Source organism: Anomaloglossus baeobatrachus, chromosome 3 (assembly GCF_048569485.1).
Source record: "Anomaloglossus baeobatrachus isolate aAnoBae1 chromosome 3, aAnoBae1.hap1, whole genome shotgun sequence".
Lineage (NCBI taxonomy): Eukaryota > Metazoa > Chordata > Amphibia > Anura > Aromobatidae > Anomaloglossus > Anomaloglossus baeobatrachus.
Window position 1 is genome coordinate 58,943,077 of NC_134355.1, and position 26,807 is coordinate 58,969,883.

General features: G+C 47.3%; 1 protein-coding gene across 1 annotated transcript; it reads left to right on the top strand.

Annotated features, from left to right (window-relative positions):
• Positions 1-10: 10 nt before the first annotated feature.
• CRIPT (CXXC repeat containing interactor of PDZ3 domain) lies at positions 11-26,462 on the top strand. Its single transcript, XM_075338031.1, has 5 exons — positions 11-96; positions 5,527-5,592; positions 9,237-9,291; positions 23,749-23,852; positions 26,077-26,462. Exons 1-5 carry the CDS (start codon positions 81-83, stop codon positions 26,139-26,141), a joined length of 306 nt encoding a protein of 101 aa, XP_075194146.1. The 5' UTR covers positions 11-80; the 3' UTR covers positions 26,142-26,462.
• Positions 26,463-26,807: the final 345 nt, after the last annotated feature.

Sequence of the window (26,807 nt, forward strand, 5' to 3'; positions counted from 1 at the left end):
GCAACGGAAGTGACGACACCGGAAGTGCCCTGTTGTTTACAGTTCTCCGCTGCCGGGAGCAGAGAGGAAGTCGAGGAAAGATGGTGTGCGACAAATGTGAGTGTCACCTGACTGCACGGGCAGGCGGACGTCACTGGGGGCTGTAGGGACCTGCTATGATTTAGCCTGGGGGGGACAACAACTCCCAGCATGCCCTCCGAGTCAGAGCATGTATAGAGCTGTGTTATTGCAGCAGCTGCAGTGTGTGCCATATTCTTAGGAGCTATAACTCTATCCAGCGCCGACATGATCGAGTTCCTATGACAACTCTGACTGTCTGGGTGTTATTTCCTTTATGGCACACTTTTTGGCACATTTGATGGTAACAATTGCGCAGTTAATGTATGTCAGAGCATACGGAGCGCTGCTGACGGATTTACGGCAAATATTATTTTTTTTTTTCATTTTATTTAAGAAAATAAGATTATGAGATTTGTTTTATCAGTCTAATTCTCAAACTAAAATAAGCGAGCCTGGGATGTCAGGGGTTAATGATAACCTGGCCCCCCCTCCTGACGGTTTATTGTAGTAAAAACGTCTAACAGTCCTCTAAGAACTCCACAGTGCTCTGATCCTCTGTTATTCCTCCGGGAAACTGTTTATACACTGACGTGTGCTCCAGTTGTGGGGGTCAGTGCAGAGGGCACGTGACCCACGTCATTACAGATATTGTGATGAGACTGCAGTGTTCTCATAAAGGGGGCTCCAGAATTGTTCTATTGTGGGGAGTGACCGTCCCAGCACCCCCTCAGGTGACTGTTGGCAATGGAGTGATCTGCCCGGTCATTGTCCTGAAAGAAGTGGTTCACCCATATTATTTGCCAGATCGATATTATGTTGAGAAACAATGTTTCTCTCATATACCTTCTGTTGGCAATAGTGCCTGTGAGTGGCGCTATTGCAGACCGCTGTTCCCCATCGCCTGATCCCCGGGCTCCGTGACCTCTGAGATTCGGGGATGTTGTCAAGGGAGAAATTTGGGTAAGACTGCTAATGGAGTCTTTGTTCAGGACACCAGAGGCACGGGGCCAAATTAGGTATCTGCACAGATATTATGAGACTCAATAATGAACGCAGGACATGGTCTCTGATTGAGCTCAGGCTTGCGTCTGAACTCCTGTATTCTATTGCTCAGATTTTAGTATTACATTTCAACCTTCAGACATGTACAAAAGTATCAAAATCTGTCTTTTCTCATACATCGAAGCCGCATCGGGAGGGTTGGGGAGTGTAGGTACACACATTTCATCCGACAGATGACTCATTCCTCCTTTGTGTGAAACCACTAATAAGCATAAATAACTTTTGTTCATTGTTTGTACATCTGTTCACTCATCCTTGGTAACCCTTTCTTGACTATACAGCTTAGAATCATATTATGGCGTCTGTGCGATTGTTATATAGACACACAAATAATTATGCAACTACATCTATATTTTGATTATTTACATACACAGATAATTTTATTACATTTGAAATAACAACCTATAGCCCAGGCTACCTTCACAATGTCACGTTAACTTCCTGTTGACCTTACATCACCGCAGCCGGCCCCAGTCTCCGTGAGTGATTGGCTGTGGGTGGTGTTTCACTGCTCAGCACAGCCCAGCGTGACAGACCTTCAGCTCCCTCCTCCCTCACAGCAGAGCCCGCAAGCAGGAGACACGCTGAGCTGTGACGAGCAGTGAAACACAGCCCAGTGACTCAGGAAGACTGGGGCCGGCCGTGGTGATGTCACGTGATCAGGAAGGTGACTTGATTGATGGGGAACCGCGGTCCGCAATAGTGCCACTCACAGGCACTATTGCCATCATAAGGTGTTTGAGAAAAACATTGTTTCTCAACATAATATCGATCTAGCAAATAATAAATATGGGTGAACTGCTTCTTGAAGTTCTCTCCCAAACATCCCAGAGGATGTTTTGTAGAGCGCTCCTAAGTTCTCTGTGAAGGCTGCTGTCGGAGAACACATAGTCTGAAATTTGACATTCTGCATCCATGTGTCACCGGCATGTTCTTTCACGACTGTCAGCAGAATCGGGCAATATCGGCGGGTGTAGATCATCTTAGTGTAATGTATCTGGGACTTAAATGGAACCTGCCCGCAGATACCATCAGTCCAAACTGTGGGCCTCACTGGCTGTATAATCCCAGACATTTTGATACAGGTAAAATATATCTTTGTACCGTGTTAGTCAGTAGAGAGAAAAAAGTATTTAAAAATGTTTTAAATATTTTTTAAATAATTTTTTAATACCAGACAGGCGTTCTAGAGAGAAACATACTTTTAATAGCTGTCGTGGACCGAGCCACGTGGGTGACTAGTCGGACAGGTGGATTCTCCCCACCACCCACTGACAGGTTTCACCCTATACGCTCACATAGAAAAAGACCTGTCAGTCACTGTTAGGGGGCAGGGAGAAGCTGCTGGGGGCCCGCCTGCCCGACTAGTCACCCATGTGGCTTGGTCCATGGCAGCCATTAAATGTATGTTTTTCTCTGAAACCCCACAGTATTTCAAACATAACAATGTAGAATCATACCATCGGTGCCCTGATACATGGCGCCCACAGTGTTGGCCCATGTATCAGCTGGATCGTTCTCTTTATTAGGCCGGGGCCACACGAGGCACTAGTTCAATGCTCGCATGACACTCGGCTCGCGCTGGCAGCACAGCAGGAGCTGAGTGTCATGCTAGTATCCCTGCGACTGCGGTCCGACTGTACGAGCGGACCTCAGCTGTGGGGGGCTGGTCAGCGCTGCAGAGGGGCGGGTCAGCGCTGCAGAGGGGCGGGCCGGCACGGAGGGAAGGGAGGGATTTATCTCCCTTTCTCCTCTGTAGCTGGCTATTGCGATTCTCGCTCTGCACACGTGGTACACCGGTGTAATGCGAGTGCAGTGTGATTTTTCTCTCGCCCCATAGACTTGAATGGGTGCGAGAGAAACCTGGATCGCATTGCACCCTTGGCATGCTGCGATTGTTTTCTTGGTCCGATTAGGGCTGAGAAAATAATCGCTCATGTGTGCTGACACACAGGCTAATATTGGTCCGAGTGGAATGCGATGTTTTATTTATTTTATTGTTTTATCGCACTCCACTTGATTTTCTCACAGTGTGGCTTAGGCCTTACAGATGTGTCAGAATAGGTGAAAGGTGCTCCTCAAAGCTCCACTCCAGCGTTTTTTCCTTTTCACCACCGGAGTGCTGCATTAAACCTAAGGCCCCTGTTTCCTGTCATATACTCATCCTCCAGCATCTTAAACTTTTTTTCAGTGCTGTTCCGGTCCCACAGCGTCAACTTGTGACTGTAACTTCTGACTTCCAGAAAGTCAGAAGAGTTATGTTACAAGCTCTTGATGCAAGTCTATGAGAGCCAGAATGAGGCTCCCATAGACTTTTATTGAGTTGTGACCTCCGGCCGCTGTATGAAACACTGGAGCAGCTGGCAGGTCACAAATCACAGGAGACCGACCGGAGTGGTGGCGATGGAAACGGATGAAGATACCGGAGGAGAGTATAAGACAGAGGGCGGGGGACTTGCATGTAAATCACCACTCCAGCGGGGAAATAAAAAAAAATTGCATAGTGGCGCTTTAATGAAGCTTTGTTTTGCTACTGATTTAACCTTATAACGAATTTCTATAAATACGCGGCTCACTAGATGTTAGTCAAAGATAAGATTTATTTTACGGGGTTAGTCTAATGTCAGACCCAGCCGGTGACCTCAACGAAAAGACAAGGGTTTTTTTTTTACCACTTCTTCTCTTTTTCCAGTTACGTAGAGCTCAATGAGTGCTGTATACTGGATCGAAGCATTGGCGGTGATCGCGGGGTGTCGGCATAGCAGAGTTGTTGGGTTTTACTGGACCAAATCTCCCCTGCCAGTGATTTGTGCCTATAGAGAGCATTTTCTTCCTGTAACTTGGGCTCCTATGGGTGCCTCAATTAAAATAGAAAAAATGGAGCGATAAATTTAAAAAAATTACGTTCCCCAATAACCCTTTATGAGTTCTTAGAGGGACACATTATGTAAAAAAAAAAGGCAGTAAAGGGAGCAGTAAAAAGATATGAACCCCGAAAAAATAGCTTTTCTATAGATTTGCATTGCAAATATTTTTATATAAATGACACCCAAACACTTCCACAAAAATAGTATAGCTTGTTCTATATAAAAGCGTCTCATACTTTGTGTTGGCGAAAATAGGAAAAAGTTCTGACCACTAAAAAGCAGAAATGGAAATAAATAAAACTGGTTATTAATGGATTTTCACGCCTGGTCATTAGGGGGATAATTAGGAAAAAAAATAACTAATGAGGACATGAATTTATATAATTAAATATGAAAGTAAATATAGAAAAATTTCTATAATCTGGTATCAGTGGGACTGAAAAGCTGCCGTCCTGTATGACATATTTTGGACATGACGTGCCCGATTCATGAAGACCGTTGGTGTTCTTGCAAATCTTAGGCTACTTCCACACATCAGGTTTTTTCCATCAGGCACAATCCAGAAAAAAACGGATCCAGTACCGCATCAGTTTTATCCCCATAGATTTGCATTGTTACCGGATTGTGCCTGATGGCTTTGCATTGCATCCGTTTTTTTACAGATGCGGCAAAATTAATTAAAGCGGCGGCCGGAGGCAATGTATCTTGTAACGTTTTTTTTTGTCCTGCAAAAAAAACCGCATCGCACCGGATCCGGCACGATATGGCGTGTTTTACAATGGACGCCGGATCCGGCGTAATGCAGCAAAAAAGGGATGCGGCTGCCGGATCCGTTTTTGTAAACTGAGCATGCTCCAATGTTTTGAAAAAACGGATCCAGCAAAAAAAACCAAAAAACGGATGCAAAACGGATCCGTTTTTTTACGCATCTGGCATAACAGATCCGTTAAAAAACGGATCTAGTGGATACGGTCTTTACATTTTTTGCCGGATCCATTGGATCAGGAAAAAAAAAGGATTGTGCCTGAATGCAGAAAACTGATGTGTGAAAGTAGCCTTAATAAGAGGGGGCTGCTGGATCCGGAGGCACCTGAATCATAAAGAGGTGCCCAAATCGTGAGGGTCAGAGAAGTAGTTTGTGCGTCGCTGCAAATAGTCATGGACCGGAGTAAGGTTTCTAGCATAAGGCGCGCCACCACTCATGGATCACACGTGTTGTGCCATCACACCCCTGTACCGCCCAGGCATCTCACATTGTGTCAAAGTGCGTGAAAATGCAAAAAGGTGCAAAAATTTTGCGCAGCTCTGCATTGTACAGAAAGGTTAAAGCGGTTTATGACACAATGCCCAAATTGGTGCCCATATGTTGCGTGAACATGGTATTGGTGTGTGGGAGACCACAGTACTGATATTACTGGCTGTTCTTTCTCCTGTTTGGGGCACGTCAGTTATTTTAAGAAATCCTGAGAACATGGATTGTTATGTAATGTTCTTTGTCTATCACAATGATTATCACTGATCTGGGGGCTTTTTACAGGTGAGAAGAAGCTGGGCACAGTTATCACCCCAGACACATGGAAGGCGGGGGCCAGGAATACCACCGGTGAGACAAATTTCACATTCCTTTCCACAATGTGTTTTTGTTACTTTTAGACATTTTTTGTGTATTATCAACCAGAGTGAAGTGTGCTGATGTAGAAGGCCCAGTGCCCACGCTGCAGATTTTGACGTGGATTTGCACAAATCTGCATCAAAATCTGCATGTCCGTTGAGAAGCCAGCAAAGTCTATGAGAATTCAGAAGTGTTGTGCCCACATTGAGAATATTTCCCTTGAATATTTGGTGCAGATTTTTTTTCTGCACCAAATCCGCTCTAAATACGCAACTGAAAAATAAGCAACGTGGGCACAGCACTTCTGAATTCTCATAGACTTTGCTGGCTTCACAAAGCACATGCAGATTTTGCTGCAGATTTCTGAAAATACGCGTCAAAACTAAACTACACAGTGTGGGAGTGAAGGACATCTCAGACGCCGTCCTTCCACACTTCATACTTTTATGCCCATTGTCTCTCTCAAGCAGGGATCTCAGGGTGTCGGAGCTGTTCCCCTATTTTTGTAAAATTAATTTATCTTTATAAGTAGCACATGCTGTCAGTCACTGCCTCTGTGCTATGGGAGCATCCTGGTGTATGCGAGGGGAGGAAGAGAAGATAGATTTAATGGTACGAGGACATCAGAAATGTAGATACATAATAGTACTAAAACATGGCATGCTGACAGTCATACTGGAACACAATTTCCTCTCATTGTGAAAGCAGAGGTAGCATAAAATATGCTTTCCTGTAGGAGAAAAAAGGTAAAACCCAAAAGACAGATTGCAGAGCAGGGCGATGGGATCTGGTCACATGTATTCACTCAGAACTGTCCTGACTCCATTGTTAATGAATAGGGATGATTGAATACTTCGATTATTCGGCTTCGCGAATATTTTTGAAATATCTCGCCACTATTCGATGTGCAATGTAAGGGGTGCTTCACACACAGCGAGATCGCTACTGAGATCGCTGCTGAGTCACGTTTTTTGTGACCTCATTAGCGATCTCGCTGTGTGAGACACTGAGCAGTGATCTGGCCCCTGCTGTGAGATCGCTGCTCGTTACTCACAGCCCTGGTTCGTTTTTTTTTATTGTTGCTCTCCCGCTGATAAGCACACATCGCTGTGTGTGACAGCGAGAGAGCAACAATCCTGAGTGTGCAGGCAGCGGGAGCCGGCGTCTGACAGCCTGCGGTAAGCTGTAACCAAGGTAAACATCGGGTAACCAAGGTGGTTACCCGATATTTACCTTCGTTACCAGCCTCCACAGCTCTCACGCTGCCAGTGCCGGCTCCTGCTCCCTGCACACGCTAAGCGGTGTGCGCTGGTAACTAAGGTAAACATCAGGTAACCATACCCGATGTTTACCTTAGTTACCAGTGTCCGCAGCTTCCAGACGCCGGCTCCGTGCAAGCGCAGCGTTGCTTGCACGTCGCTGCTGGCTGGGGGCTGGTCGCTGGTGAGATCTGCCTGTTTGACAGCTCACCAGCAACCATGTAGCGATGCAGCAGCAATCCTGACCAGGTCAGATCGCTGGTGGGATTGCTGCTGCGTCGCTAAAGTGTGACGGTACCCTAAAGGCTACTTTACATACTGCGATATCGGTCCCGATATCGCTAGTGTGGGTACCCGCCCCCATCTGTTGCGCGACACGGGCAAATCGCTGCCCGTGTCGCACAACAGCCGTCACACATACATACCTATCCGGCGACGTCGCTTTGACGGGCGAACCGCCTCCTTTCTAAGGGGGCGGTCCGTGCGTCGTCACAGCGTCGTCACTGAACCGCCGCCCAATAGCAGCGGAGGGGCGGAGCTGAGCGGGACGTAACATCCCGCCCACCTCCTTCCTTCCGCATAACGGCCGGGAGGCAGGTAAGGGGAGCTTCCTCGTTCCTGCGGCTTCACACGCAGCGATGTGTGCTGCCGCAGGAACGAGGAACAACCTCGTTACTGCTGCAGTAACGAGATTTGAGAATGGACCCCCATGTCGCCGATTAGCGATTTTGCACGTTTTTGCAACGATGCAAAATCGCTTATCGGTGTCACACGCAACGGCATCGCTAATGCGGCCGGATGTGCGTCACGAATTCCGTGACCCCAACGACTCCGCATTAGCGATGTCGCAGCGTGTAAAGCCCGCTTAAGTCTATGGGAAGCCCGAATAGTTCAGAATAGTTGTTATTCGGGTTTCCCATAGACTTACATTGCGCATCAGATATTCGCGAATAGTCGAATAGAGGCGAGGTATTCGGAAAAATATTTGCAAAGCCGAATAATTGAAGTATTCGATCATCCCTATTAATGAAGCCACAGGCTGCACTGCTGGGTATAGGAGGATTAACTGTATATAGGCATTTTTCTTCTTTATAGACATATTGTGCTGGAACATAAAAACATATATAACTATATACCAGTACATCGCTCTATTCCTGTATATTAAGGGTAAAATAAAATTAAATTTAAAGTTAAGTATTAAGGGTAAAATTAAAATAGAAGTTTTTTTTCAGAAAAATTACTTACGTATAATAAAAAAACATTACTATAGTCGGCTTTTTTATGCACTTTTGAAAAAAATAAATTTTACAAGCCAGTAATTAAAACTGATATTTGTTCATCAGTAAATGGCGTAAATAACAGTGTGATTTTTTTTTTTTCTTTTTTCCTTTTTCTTTTTTCCTTTTTCTTTTTTCCTTTTTCTTTTTTCCTTTTTCTTTTTTCCTTTTCCTTTTTCTTTTTTCCTTTTTCTTTTTTCCTTTTTCTTTTTTCCTCTTTCTTTTTTCCTTTTTCTTTTTTCCTTTTCCTTTTTCTTTTTTCCTTTTTCTTTTTTCCTTTTTCTTTTTTCCTTTTTCTTTTTTCCTTTTTCTTTTTTCCTTTTTCTTTTTTCCTTTTTCTTTTTTCCTTTTTCTTTTTTCCTTTTTCTTTTTTCCTTTTTCTTTTTTCCTTTTTCTTTTTCCTTTTTTTCCTTTTTTAATTTTTCCTTTTCCTTTTTCCTTTTTTTCCTTTTTTCCTTTCCTCCCCCCCTTCACCCCCCTTTCTCCCTCTTTCCCCACTTTTTCCTTTCCTCTCCTCTTTCCATTAAACCCACAGAAAAGTTAACACAAACATAACTCTTACAGATGTGGTTGGCAAAATAGCATTTGTCCCACTAAAATAAAGCCTCATATATTGAAGCTTACATAAAAATCAGTTCTAACTGTTAAAAGTATATATAAATGAACTGAAAATGTGTCCTGCATACCTTATATATGCTTGTGTGAATGTTTGTATTGTGTGTGTGTGTGTGTGTGTGTGTGTGTGTGTGTGTGTGTGTGTGTGTTGTGTATCGTCTATATGGTTGCCTAATATGAATATCCGTGTAAATGGAGGGCAGCCTGGACACACGACCTGCAGTTTTAATATCTGCCCCGGGTACGATCTTCTGGTGGAAAGTTAGTTTGGAGGCTGAAAAAAACCCACAACAAAAAAACAATAAAATAATGTGTGCAGAATATCCTCTCCTCCGGTCACACCTTTGGTGCAATGCTCCATAATAAGAGCTTTTTAGGCTTCAGTTACATAATGTACATAGGACGTTTTGTGATTTCTTTGCATTAGTATTTTTATTTTTTTTTAAGGACGTATGAACATTATAATTTACCTTTTACCTTTCAGAAAGCGGAGGCCGAAAGCTAAATGAAAACAAAGCTCTAACGTCAAAAAAGACGAGGTGAGTGCTGTACAATGTGTTCTCACTGTGCCCTGTACTATATTCCTCTGTGATACTGCACTTTACATGCACAATTGCTTTGTAGGCATTATTGTATTAACCCCTCAGATACTGACTCCTGATCTAGAGCTGGAGGTGTACATACAGTTATCACACACACAGCACCTACACCGTTCGCCCACCTTGCAATACAGTTATTTAGGGAAAAGTCGGACCACAATCATCTTAAATTAATGGTGGTGATAAATTTGTCCCTTAATGACCTATAATGTACATTGTCTTTACATGTCGCTGTGGCAGATGCCGGCTGTGTTACATAGCCGCTCCAATCGCTTTTGTTAATCATTTGAAATGTTGCCGTCAATCACTGACAGCAGCCTTTAAAGGGAACTTGTCACCAGATTTGGTGACTATAAGCTGCAGCCACCACCAGTGGGCTCTTATATACAGCGTTCCATACTGTATATAAGAGCCCAGGCCGCTGTGTAGAACGTAAAAATCACTTTATAATACTCACCTAAGGGTCGGTGCGGTGCAGACTGGTCGGATGGGTGTCTCCGTTCTCCGGTACTGGTGCCTCCTCTTTCGGCCATCTTTGTCCTCCTTCATCTGAAGCCTGTGTGCATGACGCATCCTACGCCATCCACACTAGCCGGCATTTAGGTCGCCAAGTCTGGTGACCGGTTCCCTTTAAATTGTCATGTTTGCCGGTTTATAAAAATTCCGGCTCACTGTGACCCCACTCGTAGCTCGATCACAGTGAGCTGATGAGTTACCAAAGTAGTCGGGGGTTGGGCTAAAGGCTTCTTGGCTTCCCCATCTTAGTCCTCCTATGAAGCTCAGCCAGAGGCCGGTCTTCATAGAAGAACTAGAATTACACAATATACTGCAATATTAGAATAAGGAAATTATAAAGAAAGGAAGAAAAAAAAACATTGCTATCGTTGGTCCACAAAAGTCAATCAAAGTGTAAAATTAAACTGTATGTTAAATGGCAAAAAAAATCATAACATCAAAATTGTCATTTTTGTGTCACCAGTCTTCCCTAAAAATTAGAATAAACAGCTAACCCCAAAATGGTATCAATATGAAGAGGAGCTCAGCAGTAATAAAACAAGCCCCCACAGCTTCACAGAGAAATAATAAAGTGGAGGGTCTCAAAATATGGCGTCAGACAAAATTGTATTTTTTTATTTATATTTTTTTAACCATAAAATTTTTTATTTATAATTTATTATAATATAAATCTTTAATATTTTGGTATCCGTACAATTGTACTGACCTGAGGAATCATTCTATCAGTTGCCATTTTTAACATATAATAAACACCATAAAGACAAGACTCAAAAAGTAATGGTGGAAATGGTTTTTGTTTTACCAGTTTACCCTGCTTGGAGTTCTTCCTGCTTCCCAGTACAGTTTTATATTAAAATGAATGGTCAGAACTACAATTCATCCCGCGAATAACAAGTCCTCATATGGCTATGTCAATGGAAAAATGAAAAAGTTATGGCTCTTGGAAAACGGGGAGTAAAAAAACAGAAGTGCAAAAATGAAAAATGCTCAGGTCCTTAGAGGGTTAATATGTTATACCTGATGGCGGATATCTTTAAATTTAGGGTTTATACTGGATAGAGCACCTCAGTGTTTGTCATTGCGGAGGCATGACCGTACTTATTATTATTATTTATTATAGCGCTATTTATTCCATGGAGCTTTACATGTGAAAAGGGGTACACATAATAGAGACAAGTACAATAATCATAAACAATACAAGGTACAGACTAGTACAGGAGGAGGGAGGACCCTACCCGCGAGGGCTCACAGTCTACAGGAGGAGGGAGGACCCTGCCCGCGAGGGCTCACAGTCTACAGGAGGAGAGAGGACCCTGCTTGCGAGGGCTCACAGTCTACAGGAGGAGAGAGGACCCTGCTTGCGAGGGCTCACAGTCTACAGGAGGAGAGAGGACCCTGCCCGCGAGGGCTCACAGTCTACAGGAGGAGAGAGGACCCTGCCCGCGAGGGCTCACAGTCTACAGGAGGAGAGAGGACCCTGCCCGCGAGGGCTCACAGTCTACAGGAGGAGAGAGGACCCTGCCCGCGAGGGCTCACAGTCTACAGGAGGAGAGAGGACCCTGCCCGCGAGGGCTCACAGTCTACAGGAGGAGAGAGGACCCTGCCCGCGAGGGCTCACAGTCTACAGGAGGAGAGAGGACCCTGCCCGCGAGGGCTCACAGTCTACAGGAGGAGAGAGGACCCTGCCCGCGAGGGCTCACAGTCTACAGGAGGAGAGAGGACCCTGCCCGCGAGGGCTCACAGTCTACAGGAGGAGAGAGGACCCTGCCCGCGAGGGCTCACAGTCTACAGGAGGAGAGAGGACCCTGCCCGCGAGGGCTCACAGTCTACAGGTGGAGAGAGGACCCTGCCCGCGAGGGCTCACAGTCTACAGAAGGAGAGAGGACCCTGCCCGCGAGGGCTCACAGTCTACAGGAGGAGGGAGAACCCTGCCTGTGAGGGCTCACAGTCTGCAGGCTAGTGCAAGAGCCTACTGCTGGATTCCCTGTGTTTCATAGGCCAGGATTTTTGGCCAGAATTTAGAAGCAAAGTCGTCATTAAAAGACACTAAAAGGCATTACCCGGTGCTATCCAAAGCCGCTCACTTCTGCATCACAGGTGAGCAGTACCAATGACGTTATGACCCCAAATACGTGACCAAGTGTGAGGTTGTGGTGTCATCGGCACAGTGAGCGGCTCTGGATAGCATTGGATAACCCTGTTAACGCCTTAATGACTTATGACGTGAATGTATGAAGCGGTCTCAGGAGCCGAGCCTGCTTCATACCAGGCAAATTACTTGCATATGTGTAACTGCAGCAGGGTGGATTTGATTTAAATCTAACTGATAATAATCACGATTTAAATCCCTAGTCAATAAGGCTTGATTTAAATCAGTGATTTAAATCAAAGTTTCTACCTAAACTAGTTCTTGCTACTTTAACATGCAAGTAGATGAAGATTTTTAGAATCACTTTTTATATTACTTTTTTCTCCCCAGTTTAATGGGTTAATCATTCATATTTGGACACCACTGTTCTGTTGTACTTCGGAAGGAGAAAAATAATCCTGACCTTAATAACAATTTAAATAGATTTATTCAACTGAAACAATAACAACATTACAGCATAAGTTATTTGCTTAAACAAACATCCATGTTTGTTAACTAATTTGGCTAAACAAAATATATATATATTTTAAGAAACTTAGACTGTCAGCCCAGCCGACACATAAAAAACTTAAATACTACTGTCCCTGCTGTCCTCTGTAGCTCATTTGTCGTCATCTTCATCATCATCATCATCTTCTTCTTTGTTCCTATTCATAATCTGGAAAAGAAAAACAAGCTTTCCTGCTTTATTGGGTCCCAACCGATTTCTCAATTTAGAATGAATGAGTCCAAAGGAAGAGAATATTCTTTCAACGCCTGCAGAAGAAGCTACTGCTGTTAAAAGTGAAATCATTACTTGAACAGTCTCTAAATCCAAGCGCTTAAGTGACTTCCACCAGTTTACTGGTGTGACCTTCCTTAAAATATCTTCAGCAAACATATATTTCTTGAATGGTTCCCCCTTAGCTCTGAAGTTTATTATAGTTGGCATTAAAGATGGATGATTGCTGGATACCCATGTCATAGCTAACTCCTTTTCCTCAGCACTTAGGTTTTGACTAGAGATGAGCGAACCGGTCCCGGTTCGGCTCGAGGTCTGTTCGCCGAACGGAGGCCCCGTTCGAGTTCGGTTCGTCGAACGTTCGACGAACCGAACTCGAACCGCATAGGAAACAATGGCAGGCAATCACAAACACATGAAAACACCCTCAAAGGTGTCCAAAAGGTGACAAACAACTCACAACACAAACACATGGGAAAGTGACAAGGACATGTACTCATGCGAAAACAAAAGAGCTGGACAAGGAAAAAGAGGAGGAGACACAGATATAGGCATGGCACGCCCTTCTAAAATCATGTAAAACACCGCAAGGTGACTCCAAGCGGAGTCTCCCTTTTTTCCAAAAATTGGGCCACACAGACACTCACCCCTTCAGTGGCAGCACTTGTGCCCCAGTTGTACACTTCACAGGTAGATTTGCATCAAGCACATTCAAAAATACGCCATACTTAACCGTTTCTAGGATGACCCCGGGTTAGGTAGCAAAGTCTTTCCTGATCCCAGATCTGTTCATCTAGGATCATTTTTAAAAACACAGCAAGCAAGGGTTACTCCAAGCGGAGTCTCCCTTTTTTCCAAAAATTGGGCCCCACACACCCACCCCTTCAGTGGCAGCACTTGTGCCCCAGTTTTACACTTCACAGCTAGATTTGCATCAAGCACATTCAAAAATACGCCATACTTAACCGTCCCCAGGATGACACCGGGGTAGGTAGCAAAGTCTTTCCTGATCCCAGCTCTGTTCATCTTGGCTCCTTTTAAAAAACACAGCAAGCAAGGGTTACTCCAAGCGGAGTCTCCCTTTTTTCCAAAAATTGGGCCCCACACACACCCACCCCTTCAGTGGCAGCACTTGTGCCCCAGTTTTACACTTCACAGCTAGATTTGCATCAAGCACATTCAAAAATACGCCATACTTAACCGTCCCCAGGATGACACCGGGGTAGGTAGCAAAGTCTTTCCTGATCCCAGCTCTGTTCATCTTGGCTCCTTTTAAAAAACACAGCAAGCAAGGGTTACTCCAAGCGGAGTCTCCCTTTTTTCCAAAAATTGGGCCCCACACACACCCACCCCTTTCAGTGGCAGCACTTGTGCCCTAGTTGCAAACAGGATGTTTTGATTTGCATCAAGCACATTCCAAATCCACAAGCATTTACTCTCCCCAGGATGACACAGGGGTAGTAAATTCCTTCTGGATCCATGACTTGTTCATTTTGATGAACGTCAGTCTGTCCACATTGTCACTGGACAGACGCGTGCGCTTATCTGTCAGCACACACCCAGCAGCACTGAAGACACGTTCAGAGACAACGCTGGCAGCTGGACACGACAAAATCTCCAAGGCGTAAGTGGAGAGCTCTGGCCATTTTTCTAGATTTGAAGCCCAAAATGAGCAAGGCTCCATTTGCAAAGTCATGGCATCGATGTTCATTTGGAGATACTCCTGTATCATCCTCTCCAGCCGTTGACTATGTGTCAGACTTGTTGTCTCTGGTGGCCTTGCAAAGGAGGGTCTAAAAAAATTATGAAAAGATTCCATAAAATTGCTGTTACCAGCACCAGATACGGTCCTACTGGTACGGGTAGACTGTTGAAGATGACGAGACCGTCCCATGTTTGTCAAGTTACAACTGGGAGAATCACTTCCTGCACCTGCACGGTTGTTTGGTGGAAAAGCCGAGCTAAGATCGAGTAACAGCTTCTGCTGATACTCCTGCATACGTGCGTCCCTTTCTATGGCTGGAATTATGTCACAAAATTTGGACTTGTACCGGGGATCTAATAGTGTGGCAATCCAGTAGTCATCATCACTTCTAATTTTGACAATACGAGGGTCATGTTGGAGGTAGTGCAACAAGAAGGCGCTCATCTGTCTTGCGCAGCCATGCGGACCAAGTCCACGCTGTGTTTGTGGCATAGAGGTGATAACCGTTCTTTCTTCCTCTGACATCTCCCCCCAACCTCTTTCAACAGAAATTTGACCAAGGTCTCCCTCATCCGCTGAGTCTTCCATGTCCATGGACAGTTCGTCCTCCATTTCTTCATGTTGTCCTGCACCTTCCTCAACATTTAGCCTGCTACCATGCGCCCTTGTTGATCCCTGTCCCCCATGGTCCCATGCCTGCCGCGTTGGTGATGATGAACGTCTGGACCTTGGTGATGTTGTTGTCCCTTGCGCATATGAATCCTCCTGTAGTTCCTCCCCTTCCTGTTGTCCCACCCCCTGACTCCGAATAGTGTTTAGCGTGTGCTCCAGCATGTAAATGACTGGAATTGTCATGCTGATAATGGCATTGTCAGCGCTAAACATATTCGTCGCCATGTCGAAACTGTGCAGAAGGGTGCATAGGTCCTTGATCTGAGACCACTCCATCAGGGTGATCTGCCCCACCTCTGCATCTCGTTGGCCCAGGCTATACGTCATGACGTATTGCACCAGGGCTCGGCGGTGCTGCCACAGTTGCTGTAACGTGGAGAGTTGAATTCCAGCGTGTCGCCACATCGCATTTCAGGCGATGAACCGGCAGGCCGAAAGACTTCTGGAGCGATGCAAGTCGCTCAGCTGCGGCGCTTGAACGGCGGAAGTGAGCAGACAGTTTTCGTGCCCTGTTCAGAAGGCCATCTAGGCCGGGATAGTGTGTTAAAAATTGCTGGACAACAAGGTTCAACACGTGAGCCATACAAGGCACGTGTGTCACCTTGCCCAGGCGAAGGGCCGCACCCAGGTTTGCAGCATTGTCGCACATGGCCTTACCAGGCTGCAGGTTGAGCGGAGACAACCATTTATTAAACTCGGACCGCAGAGCTGACCACAACTCCTCAGCTGTGTGACTCTTATTCCCAAGACATGTCAAGCTAAAGACCGCCTGATGCCGTTGCTCTCTGCTGCCAGCATAGTAATGAGGCATGCGTGATTCCTTCTGCGCAGTGAGAACGCTGGTGGCCTGACCAGGCAGGCTTGGGGCGGAGGTGGAGGACCCAGATGAGGTGCTTGAGGCAAAAGCAGTGGCGGAACTTGGACAGACAGAGGATTGACACACAAGTCGTGGGGACGGCAAGACTTGTGCAGCAGACCCTTCACCATCTATAACCATAGTTACCCAGTGCCCAGTCAGCGACATGTAACGTCCCTGTCCATGCTTACTGGTCCAAGTATCGGTGGTGAAATGCACCCGTTCACACACAGAGTTTCTCAAGGAAGCGGTGATGTTGTGTGCGACATGCTGGTGTAGCGCGGGCACACCTTTCTTAGAGAAGTAGTGGCGACTAGGCATCTGGTACTGGGGCACAGCGACAGACATAAGGTCTCTAAAATCCTGTGTGTCCACCAGGCAGAAAGGCAGCATTTCGGTAGCCAAGAGCTTACAGAGGGATAGAGTCAACCTCTTAGCTTTGTCATGGGTCTCAGGAAGTGGCCTTTTATTTGACCACATCTGAGGGACAGAGATCTGGCTGCTGTGTGTAGACGGTGTTGAGTAGGGTGTCCCTGGAAAAATGCAGGTTTGTGAGGAAAGTGCAGGCGGAGACATGATGTTGCCTTCATCCAACGTTGGTGCTATCGATGTCTGAGAGAGCTGTACACACTCACTTGTTTCCCCTTCCAAACCAACTGACGACCTACCAAGCAAAGTGCCTGTTGCGGTTACAGTGGTGGAAGTTGTGCGTGGAAAAACAGGTGTGACAGCTGTCCCCACAGTCCTAGAAGATGAAGAGCGCGCGGATGCACTGGAAGGGGCAGGCGGTGGATGGTTCGCTCCGCTAGGCCGCATTGCAGCAAGGTGAGCTTCCCACCGGGACATATGATATTTATTCATGTGACGATTCATGGAAGAAGTTGTCAAACTGCTGAGGTTTTGACCTCTACTAATAGAACCATGACAAATTTTACAGATCACATAATTTGGGCGATCTTTTGCTATGTCAAAAAAGGACCAGGCTAGGCAAGGCTTAGAGGGCATGCGACCTGTTGATCCACCCCGACTAGTGCTCAGAGGCAGAGTGGTGGCTGAGGATGCAGTTGTAGACGTGCTACCAGTACTCCGACTCTGTCCAGGAAGGCGCAAGGTAACTTCGTCATCAGTTGCATCCTCCTCCACCACCTCTGTTGACCTCCTCGAGTGCCTGACTGTGGGTTGACAGTAGGTGGGATCTAGAACTTCATCATCAATTGTTGTGTTTGCACTCCCCTCCCCCTCAGACCGAGCCTCTTCTTGCCCTGACCGAATATTTAAGTTGTCATCCCAATCTGGTATCTGCGTCTCATCTTCATCAGTATGTTCCTCATTGTCTATAACCACAGGTGTTACAGTTTGTGACAAAGGGTCAACATTATGCTCAGAAACTTGGTCCTCACGGCCTGAATCAGAGTCACAAAGGTTCTGGGCATCACTGCAGACCATTTCCTGGTCTGTACTCACTGTAGCTTGGGAGCACACCTCTGATTCCCAGGCTATAGTGTGACTGAACAGCTCTGCAGACTCAGCCATCTCAGTTCCACCATACTGTGCAGGGCTGATGGAGACTTCAGAGCTGGGAGAAAGCAAGTTTGATTGGGATGACAACTCAGAGGACTGCTGTTTTTTGGATGCGGTACTTGAAGTGGCTGAGAGGGCATTTGTTGGACCACTTGAGATCCATTCAAGCATTTTCCTTTTTTGGCCATCATCTACCTTTGTTCCTGTTGTTCGTGTCCGTAAAAAAGGGAGCACATCGGATTGTCCACGGTAAGTAGTAGACATCTTACTTTTGCTGGTAGATGGTCTCTCTTCAGCAGATGTTAATGGAGCTTTGCCACCTTCCCCACGGACAAACCCTTTTTTTCCTTTTCCACCACGCCTCTTCCCCTTTCCACCAGCATCTGTCATTTTGCCACTCATGTTGATTGCGACAAGATTGTGCACTGAAAATGTGGTAGTAAAAATTGAGAGGTGGTGTAGATTGCAGCGGTGGTCTATCTTTATTAACAGCAGAATAATAAAGAATAAATATCCCTGACAATGCAACTACGGCCCTTAAACTGGCAGCATAAATTGCTAGTATAATGGATTAGTAACTATGAGTTGGAGTGTGCAATGCAGGTAGAGGTGCTGCAAATGTCTTTGCACTAGTGGGACTAGACAAAAGTCCAATAGCCACGTTTAGGATGCCACTAGGTACACTGAGTGTTTGCTAGTATAATGGCTTAGTTATAATGAGTTGGAGTGTGCAGAGGACAGGAGGGTACAGTGCCAGGGTTGTGGGGCTCTGGGTAGAGGAATGGAAGCCTGCCTTTCTATTCCCTCCTAATGGGGAAATACAGCGACGAAATCCATGACCTTAGCTACACAGACGCTGTCGCTGTTTTCAGGACCTGTCACCTATGGCTCTGACCCTGCCGGTACGAGCCCTTAAAAGGACTGATAGTGCTTTCCCTATGCTGTCCAGCGCTGTGTATGGAGCGCATACAGCAGTATCAGCGATAGGACTCAGGACAGAGCTGCGCCAGTGATGTCTGACACCAAGGACGCAGAAGAGATAATGGCGTGCTGGAGGAAAATGTCCGGTTTTATAATGCAGGGACATATGACATGGACATCCTATCACACATGCTGTTGCTTCTCTGGCTAAAAGTCCACTTAGCTGTGTGTTTGTCTGGGATTGGCTGACATGCTGGCCCGCCCCACAAGACGCGCGCGCTTAGGGAAGGAAGACAAGGAAAAAAAAAAAAAATGGCGATCGCCATTATACAAACAGCAGTGATCTGAATGCGCTGTTCACGCACACTATACACTGAAATGTCATAATAGTGTGAGTCACAGAGTGACTTACACTATTACAGCGGAAAGCCAGCTAGGAATTAGCTGGTTTTTTGCTGCTAGAACCATTATCGAACGTTTCTAGAACTATCGAGCTTTTGCAAAAAGCTCGAGTTCTAGTTCGATCTAGAACAGGCCCCAAAATCACTCGAACCTCGAACCGCGAACCGCGCTCAACTCTAGTTTTGACCCTGATATTGGATATTGACAATATTTGCCAAAAAATGAGCTGGAGTCAGTGCTTGTCCCATTTGTTTGTTTACTGCTTGTAATTTAATTCCGTCCATGTGTAGTTCTGTTTTTAAGTGTTCACTCAGCGTCTGTGATAATATAAGAGAGAAACTGCCCACTAATCCTACAGAAACCTCTGGAAGAGCATGGCATTGTGAATGTTACACATATACAGCCTTTATTCTACTGAGTTAAACAACTCAGCTTTATCTCATGATGGAAGAACCTTTGGATGGTAAAATATTTTCCTCCAAAAAGCAGTTTATTGAAAAAAATCCGATTTTAAATCAAAAAAATCCGATTTTTTTTTTTTTTTTTTTTTTTTTTTTTTTTTTTTTTTTTTTTTTTTTTTTTAAAAAAAACATTGATTTTTATCCACCCTGAACTGCAGCAACTGGAGTTTTCTCTGATAGCTGTAGTTTAACCACTTAACTGCCACTCAATCTCAGTGCCAGTGCGTCCGGTCACAGACTTCCACCAGCTCCTCGCAGCACGATTGTGAGGAACCCATTGGTTACGATGGCGGCCAGAGCCTACTGAAAGCTTCTGATGCTGCCATCTTGGTCCTCCAGTGAACCTCAGCTACAGGCTTAGTTCAATAGACCTATATACTGCAATGCTATGAAATGGCAGTATATAGTTTAAAAAATCAAAGGTTCTAAGAGAATAAAAAATAAAAGACAAAAAATGCATTAAAAAAATATAGAATCCCATCCTCCCTTTCTTTCCCCACCATTAAAGACAAATGGAAAAAAAAATGTAAAAAACGAAAACCATACTTGGTATCCTTGTGTCAAAATATAAAATTATTGAAACAATACCATAAAGGCTGCTTTACACGCAACAACATCGCTAACGAGATGTCGTTAGGGTCACGGAATTCGTGACGCACATCCGGCCTCGTTAGCGATGTTGCGTGTGAAACGCAGGAACGACCGTTAACGAACAAAATTACTTACCTAACCATTGATCGTTGACACGTCGTTCCTTTCCCGATTATCGTTGCTGTTGCAGGACGCAGGTTGTTCGTCGTTCCTGTTGCAGCACACATCACTACGTGTGACACCGCAGGAACAAGGAACATCACCGTACCTTCGGCCGCCCGCAATGAGGAAGGAAGGAGGAGGGCGGGATGTTACGTCCCGCTCATCTCCGCCGCTCCGCTTCTATTGGGCGGCCGCTTAGTGACGTCGCTGTGACGCCTCTCGCACCGCCCTTTTAGAAAGGAGGCGGTTTGCCGGCCAGAGCGACGTCGCTAGGCAGGTAAGTATGTGTGACGGGTCCTAGCGATGTTGTGCGCCACGGGCAGCAATTTGCCCGTGACGCACAACCGACGGGGACGGGTACGCACGCTAGTGATATCGCTGCGTGTAAAGTGCCCTTCAGTATCGAAAAAGGAAATAAAGAAAACTCCAAATGCCAGAATTAGTTTTTCTTGTCTCTGCATTTCCCAAAAATAATAAAAAAATATTAAAATAAAAAGCGTTTGAAATGAGTGCTGTCATTCAAAACCTACCCCCGCCCCCCTTCCTGCTCCTAGACTGGTGTAATACTGCGCCGAATCCCCGGCTGTCAGGACAGAATCGCAGCACCGCTCCATTCCGGTGAATGTGGCCGGTTACTGTTCCCAACCCGGCGGTCGGGAGCGCTGCAGCGGCACCGCTTCATTCTTGGGGTCTCTCCGCCACGCATCAGAGACCTGCAGCACTACAACTTTCAGCATGCCGCAGGATGTCAGGGCATGCTGGGAGTTGTAGTTATACAACAACTGCAGATTCCTAAACTACAATGTAGTAGAAATATGTGTGCTGAACATAAAACCGCAGTACGGCGCGGTGTTCAGGGGGTGTTCAGGGAAGTTCTTGCTGAGATGTGACCATGGAAACACAAAGTAATTTGTCAGCCGGGAAATTTTCTGATAAAGGTTACTGCTATTTGCAGCCTGGAGAAAAGACAATCCCGCCATTGATTTACATGAAATTAGGACTGTTTAGCGATCGAGCAGGAACAAGAAATGTCAGATCTGTCACTGACAATTTAAAGGGGCCATCTGACAATTTTATTTATTTTATTTCCCCAAAAGTCAAGAATTGTTATATCATAATAAAATATCTACCGTCTGTAGCTCCCATTCGCTCCAGCGCAGGCCTCTTCGGTGCTCTCTGCCAGGAAAGGATGCAATGCTACTCCCGACCACTGCAGCCAATCACATGCCCCAGCAGTTGGGGTGAAGAGTGGGATATCATTGATTCCGTCTCTGAAGAGACCACCGGAGAGGCCTGCGCTGGGGTTAGAAATGATTAGCATGTATTATCTTGTAACATTTCCTGCCTTAAGAAAACATTTTTTTTTGTAAGATGGATAAGATCTTTAATATTTCGGTCACCTTCTTTGGAAAGATAATGGAGTAATAATAATAAAGTGATGATGTATATTTTCCTCAATGTCATACACTGCAGCTTGCCCGTGTAAGACATAAAAAACCCCCAATCCCCAATACTCATCTCCTGTACCAGCACTGCTCCTCCACACTTCATACTGTGTCCCTTGCCAGTCTCCTATCTTCATGTGATCACTGCAGCCAGTCAGCCGCCCCCGGGGCCGTCCCAGTCAGCCGCCCCCGGGGCCGTCCCAGTCAGCCGCCCCCGGGGCCGTCCCAGTCAGCCGCCCCCGGGGCCGTCCCAGTCAGCCGCCCCCGGGGCCGTCCCAGTCAGCCGCCCCCGGGGCCGTCCCAGTCAGCCGCCCCCGGGGCCGTCCCAGTCAGCCGCCCCCGGGGCCGTCCCAGTCAGCCGCCCCCGGGGCCGTCCCAGTCAGCCGCCCCCGGGGCCGTCCCAGTCAGCCGCCCCCGGGGCCGTCCCAGTCAGCCGCCCCCGGGGCCGTCCCAGTCAGCCGCCCCCGGGGCCGTCCCAGTCAGCCGCCCCCGGGGCCGTCCCAGTCAGCCGCCCCCGGGGCCGTCCCAGTCAGCCGCCCCCGGGGCCGTCCCAGTCAGCCGCCCCCGGGGCCGTCCCAGTCAGCCGCCCCCGGGGCCGTCCCAGTCAGCCGCCCCCGGGGCCGTCCCAGTCAGCCGCCCCCGGGGCCGTCCCAGTCAGCCGCCCCCGGGGCCGTCCCAGTCAGCCGCCCCCGGGGCCGTCCCAGTCAGCCGCCCCCGGGGCCGTCCCAGTCAGCCGCCCCCGGGGCCGTCCCAGTCAGCCGCCCCCGGGGCCGTCCCAGTCAGCCGCCCCCGGGGCCGTCCCAGTCAGCCGCCCCCGGGGCCGTCCCAGTCAGCCGCCCCCGGGGCCGTCCCAGTCAGCCGCCCCCGGGGCCGTCCCAGTCAGCCGCCCCCGGGGCCGTCCCAGTCAGCCGCCCCCGGGGCCGTCCCAGTCAGCCGCCCCCGGGGCCGTCCCAGTCAGCCGCCCCCGGGGCCGTCCCAGTCAGCCGCCCCCGGGGCCGTCCCAGTCAGCCGCCCCCGGGGCCGTCCCAGTCAGCCGCCCCCGGGGCCGTCCCAGTCAGCCGCCCCCGGGGCCGTCCCAGTCAGCCGCCCCCGGGGCCGTCCCAGTCAGCCGCCCCCGGGGCCGTCCCAGTCAGCCGCCCCCGGGGCCGTCCCAGTCAGCCGCCCCCGGGGCCGTCCCAGTCAGCCGCCCCCGGGGCCGTCCCAGTCAGCCGCCCCCGGGGCCGTCCCAGTCAGCCGCCCCCGGGGCCGTCCCAGTCAGCCGCCCCCGGGGCCGTCCCAGTCAGCCGCCCCCGGGGCCGTCCCAGTCAGCCGCCCCCGGGGCCGTCCCAGTCAGCCGCCCCCGGGGCCGTCCCAGTCAGCCGCCCCCGGGGCCGTCCCAGTCAGCCGCCCCCGGGGCCGTCCCAGTCAGCCGCCCCCGGGGCCGTCCCAGTCAGCCGCCCCCGGGGCCGTCCCAGTCAGCCGCCCCCGGGGCCGTCCCAGTCAGCCGCCCCCGGGGCCGTCCCAGTCAGCCGCCCCCGGGGCCGTCCCAGTCAGCCGCCCCCGGGGCCGTCCCAGTCAGCCGCCCCCGGGGCCGTCCCAGTCAGCCGCCCCCGGGGCCGTCCCAGTCAGCCGCCCCCGGGGCCGTCCCAGTCAGCCGCCCCCGGGGCCGTCCCAGTCAGCCGCCCCCGGGGCCGTCCCAGTCAGCCGCCCCCGGGGCCGTCCCAGTCAGCCGCCCCCGGGGCCGTCCCAGTCAGCCGCCCCCGGGGCCGTCCCAGTCAGCCGCCCCCGGGGCCGTCCCAGTCAGCCGCCCCCGGGGCCGTCCCAGTCAGCCGCCCCCGGGGCCGTCCCAGTCAGCCGCCCCCGGGGCCGTCCCAGTCAGCCGCCCCCGGGGCCGTCCCAGTCAGCCGCCCCCGGGGCCGTCCCAGTCTCCCTGAGATGCCTGCACACATCATGCAGTGAAGCAAACTTGTGCTTTGTTGTCGTTGTTTCACGGACAACACATCCAAGCACCCGTGATACTCTGCTGAGCTCCGTGAGTACCCGAGCTCCCCGTTGCTTGATCAAGTGTCAAGCAATGGCAAGCACGCTCACTCAACACAGATGCTAACGTATTTATGGAAGAAGTATATACGCGAGATTAACACATCATTCGCACACCCCAATCCATATGTAAATACACACAGCTATTACTGTTGATTTTCTGATACTTTGTTTATTTCTGTTATTTCCTAATCCTACAGGTAATTATTATTGAAATATTCCTATGTTTATGGTTTTTTTTTTTGCTTTGTCTCAGGTTTGACCCATATGGAAAAAATCGTTTTGCGATATGTCGTATCTGCAAAAGTTCTGTCCACCAGCCAGGATCACACTATTGCCAAGGATGTGCCTATAAGAAGGGTAAGCACAGGAAAAGAGAGCCATAGATCTGCAGTACAATAATTCCAAGGGTGCAGCAGCTGAAATCCCCGGAGCTCGGGCCATTCGTTGCCACCACTGGGAAAGTTTACTATTAGATGACACCCATTCAAGTAAAGGATGGCCTTGCAGTGAATGCTGAGCTGCCCTGTAGGCATTTTACATCTGAATCAACCCTTATCTTTATTCATTTCTGTTTTGAGTTGTCACTGATAGGAGCTATCACCCAGCTTTTCTGATACCCTGAATGTCACATCTGCCCAGTGCACATTGATAAATAAGCTAGAGATAGATTAGATTTACTATTTAGGAGTTTGGGAAAGCTGGGTGACAGGCTGTATCACAACATTGTATTTTTCTGCTGCATGTGTTTGTGGGTGTGAAAAGCCTTCTCGCATGGGGCGGAATCTGAGCCGCAGATCTGCAGCAATTCTGCCATGTCTGAATGTGGTCTGATTCCTTGATTGGTGGAAACCCAGCTTTCCCAGAGATTTACAAGCAGTCTGGGAACCTTGCTAACTTCGTTGTTTTCCACCAGGTGGCGCTATAGGTGGTTTCATTGCATAGAGCATGGCTACTTTACTATACCTAGACGCCATTTCTATGCCTGTAGCTGCTGCTGTTCTCAAGTTAATGGCGGTGAACAGGATATGGATGGACACCCTGTATATATACTGTTATTTAACACCCAAGAACACGTTTAAAATTACACTATTTTACCCTACCACACACGGCAAAATCTTGAGTGAATGTATTTGGTATTGCTGCTTTTTTAATTGTTTAAATATATATAAAAATAAATATATCCCATTCAATTAATGCCAAAACTAGAAAAATAATGAAAATGGCAGAATAGCGTTTCACTTTTTTTTTTGTTGTTGTTACGTTACATCCCCAAAAAAATGGAATAAAAAGAAATCAGAAACTTGCATGGACCCCAAAACGGTAACTATAAAAAGACTTCATATCTTATAGCAAAAGTAAACCGAGCCCTGATACAACTTTAGCGATTGAAAAACTAACTATGGCTCTCAGAATATTGCCAACAGAAGCCAAACATTTTTGCAGATTGTTATATATATATATATATATATATATAATATAAAAACCCAGCAATTTGTTCTTTTTGGGGTTGTTTTATGATACCAAATTTCTATAGTTTTATAGTTCCACTAGCTGTAGTACCCGCGCCTTGCCTGGGATAGTAACTGTCTCTCTGTCTCTCTCCCATTCTCTGTCTCTTTCTTTGTCTGTCTCTGTGTGTCTGTCTGTGTCTATGTCTCTCTTTGTATTAGTTTCTGTCTCTCTCTATCTTTGTGTCTCTGTGTCTGTCTTTCTCTCCCTCCCTGTGTCGGTCTGTCTCTTTCCCCGTGTGGTTTTCTCTCTCTCTGTCTGACTCTCAATCTCTGTCTCTCTCTATCCTTCTCTCCTCCGACATCTTATTATCTCACACATAAGCTTCCTATACTATGAATGTCCTTTGTTCCTTTAGCAACCAATCACCGCTCCTATTAATAGCCTGTAGCTCGCAGCTCCATTCACTTTAATGGAGGCATGTTTTTTGGAGAGTAACTGTAAAGCGCAGGGTTAAATTTTCTTGTCAAAACATAGCCTATGATGTTCCCTGAGTCACATGGGGTGTCTGTGCAAAATTTTGTGATTGTACATGCGACGGTGCAGATTCCTGTAGCGGACATACAGACACACAGCTTTATTTATATATTAGATTACGAGATATATTGTGTGTGTGTGTGTGTGTGTGTGTGTGTGTGTGTGTGTGTGTGTAAAATGTATATATATTGTAAAAGAAATATAGAAATTTGTTATCCTAAAACAAACTTACCAGGTTATTTTCACTGCAAAATGAACATCCCAAAAGTAAAATCCAAAAAACAACAACAACAACTCCAATTGCTGTTTTTTTTGGGTTGTTTTTTTTCAATTCCACTTTATTTGGAACTTTTATTTTACCCTTTTCAGTACGGTAAAATGAATGGTATCATTCAAAACTACAACCTATCCCGCAAAAAAAAAAAACCCAAGCTGTAATAATGGAAAAATACAAAGTTGTGGCTGTTGGAAAAAGCAGAGGTAAAAAATAATAAATGGCCGCATCTCCAAAGGGGTTAATGCGCTGAATAAATGTGAATCAACGTAAAGTGACTGCAACATCTTCGCTCCTTCACCATTGTTATTTTTCTTCTAGGGATCTGTGCCATGTGCGGGAAGAAAGTTCTGGACACAAAGAATTATAAGCAGACCTCGGTGTGAGGAGCTGTAAGGACTGTATTATAATCGCCGTGTCCTCGCAGGACGGACGGAGGATTTACTTGTGTATTATCCATGTAAATATTTCATGCCTCTATTATTTCTGGACGGAGACGAGTTCTCTGATATTTCCATTTCTGACATTAGTGGATGTTTTCTCTGTCGTTCAGTAAATTTATTCCTATTTTTATTTTGCACTTTAATTTTATTGTTTTATTCCATTTTTGTTCTTTTTACAGAGTGGTAGGGAGCTTACACTTACAGGGTTAGGGCTTCACATTGGTGTCATTTCTTGCAAATAAAGAAAAAAAACAATGACTCTAATTGATTTCTGAATACGTCTGGTTTTAAGGTCACTTTACAGCCCTATACTAACGGCGATCAACGGTATAAACTGTATGAGGGTCTGTATTGTCTGCAGCTCAGCCCCTGTCTACACAGGGAGAGGCACTGATGATATGGGCGATTTTAAAGGTGGTGTCACACACAGCGACAACGACGTCGCTGCTACGTCACCATTTTCTGTGACGTTGCAGCGACGTCGCTGTCGCTGTGTGTGACATCCAGCAACGAGCTGGCCCCTGCTGTGAGGTCGCCGCTCGTTGCTGAATGTCCTGCTTCATTTTTTGGTCGTCGCTCTCCCGCTGTGACGCACACATCGCTGTGTGT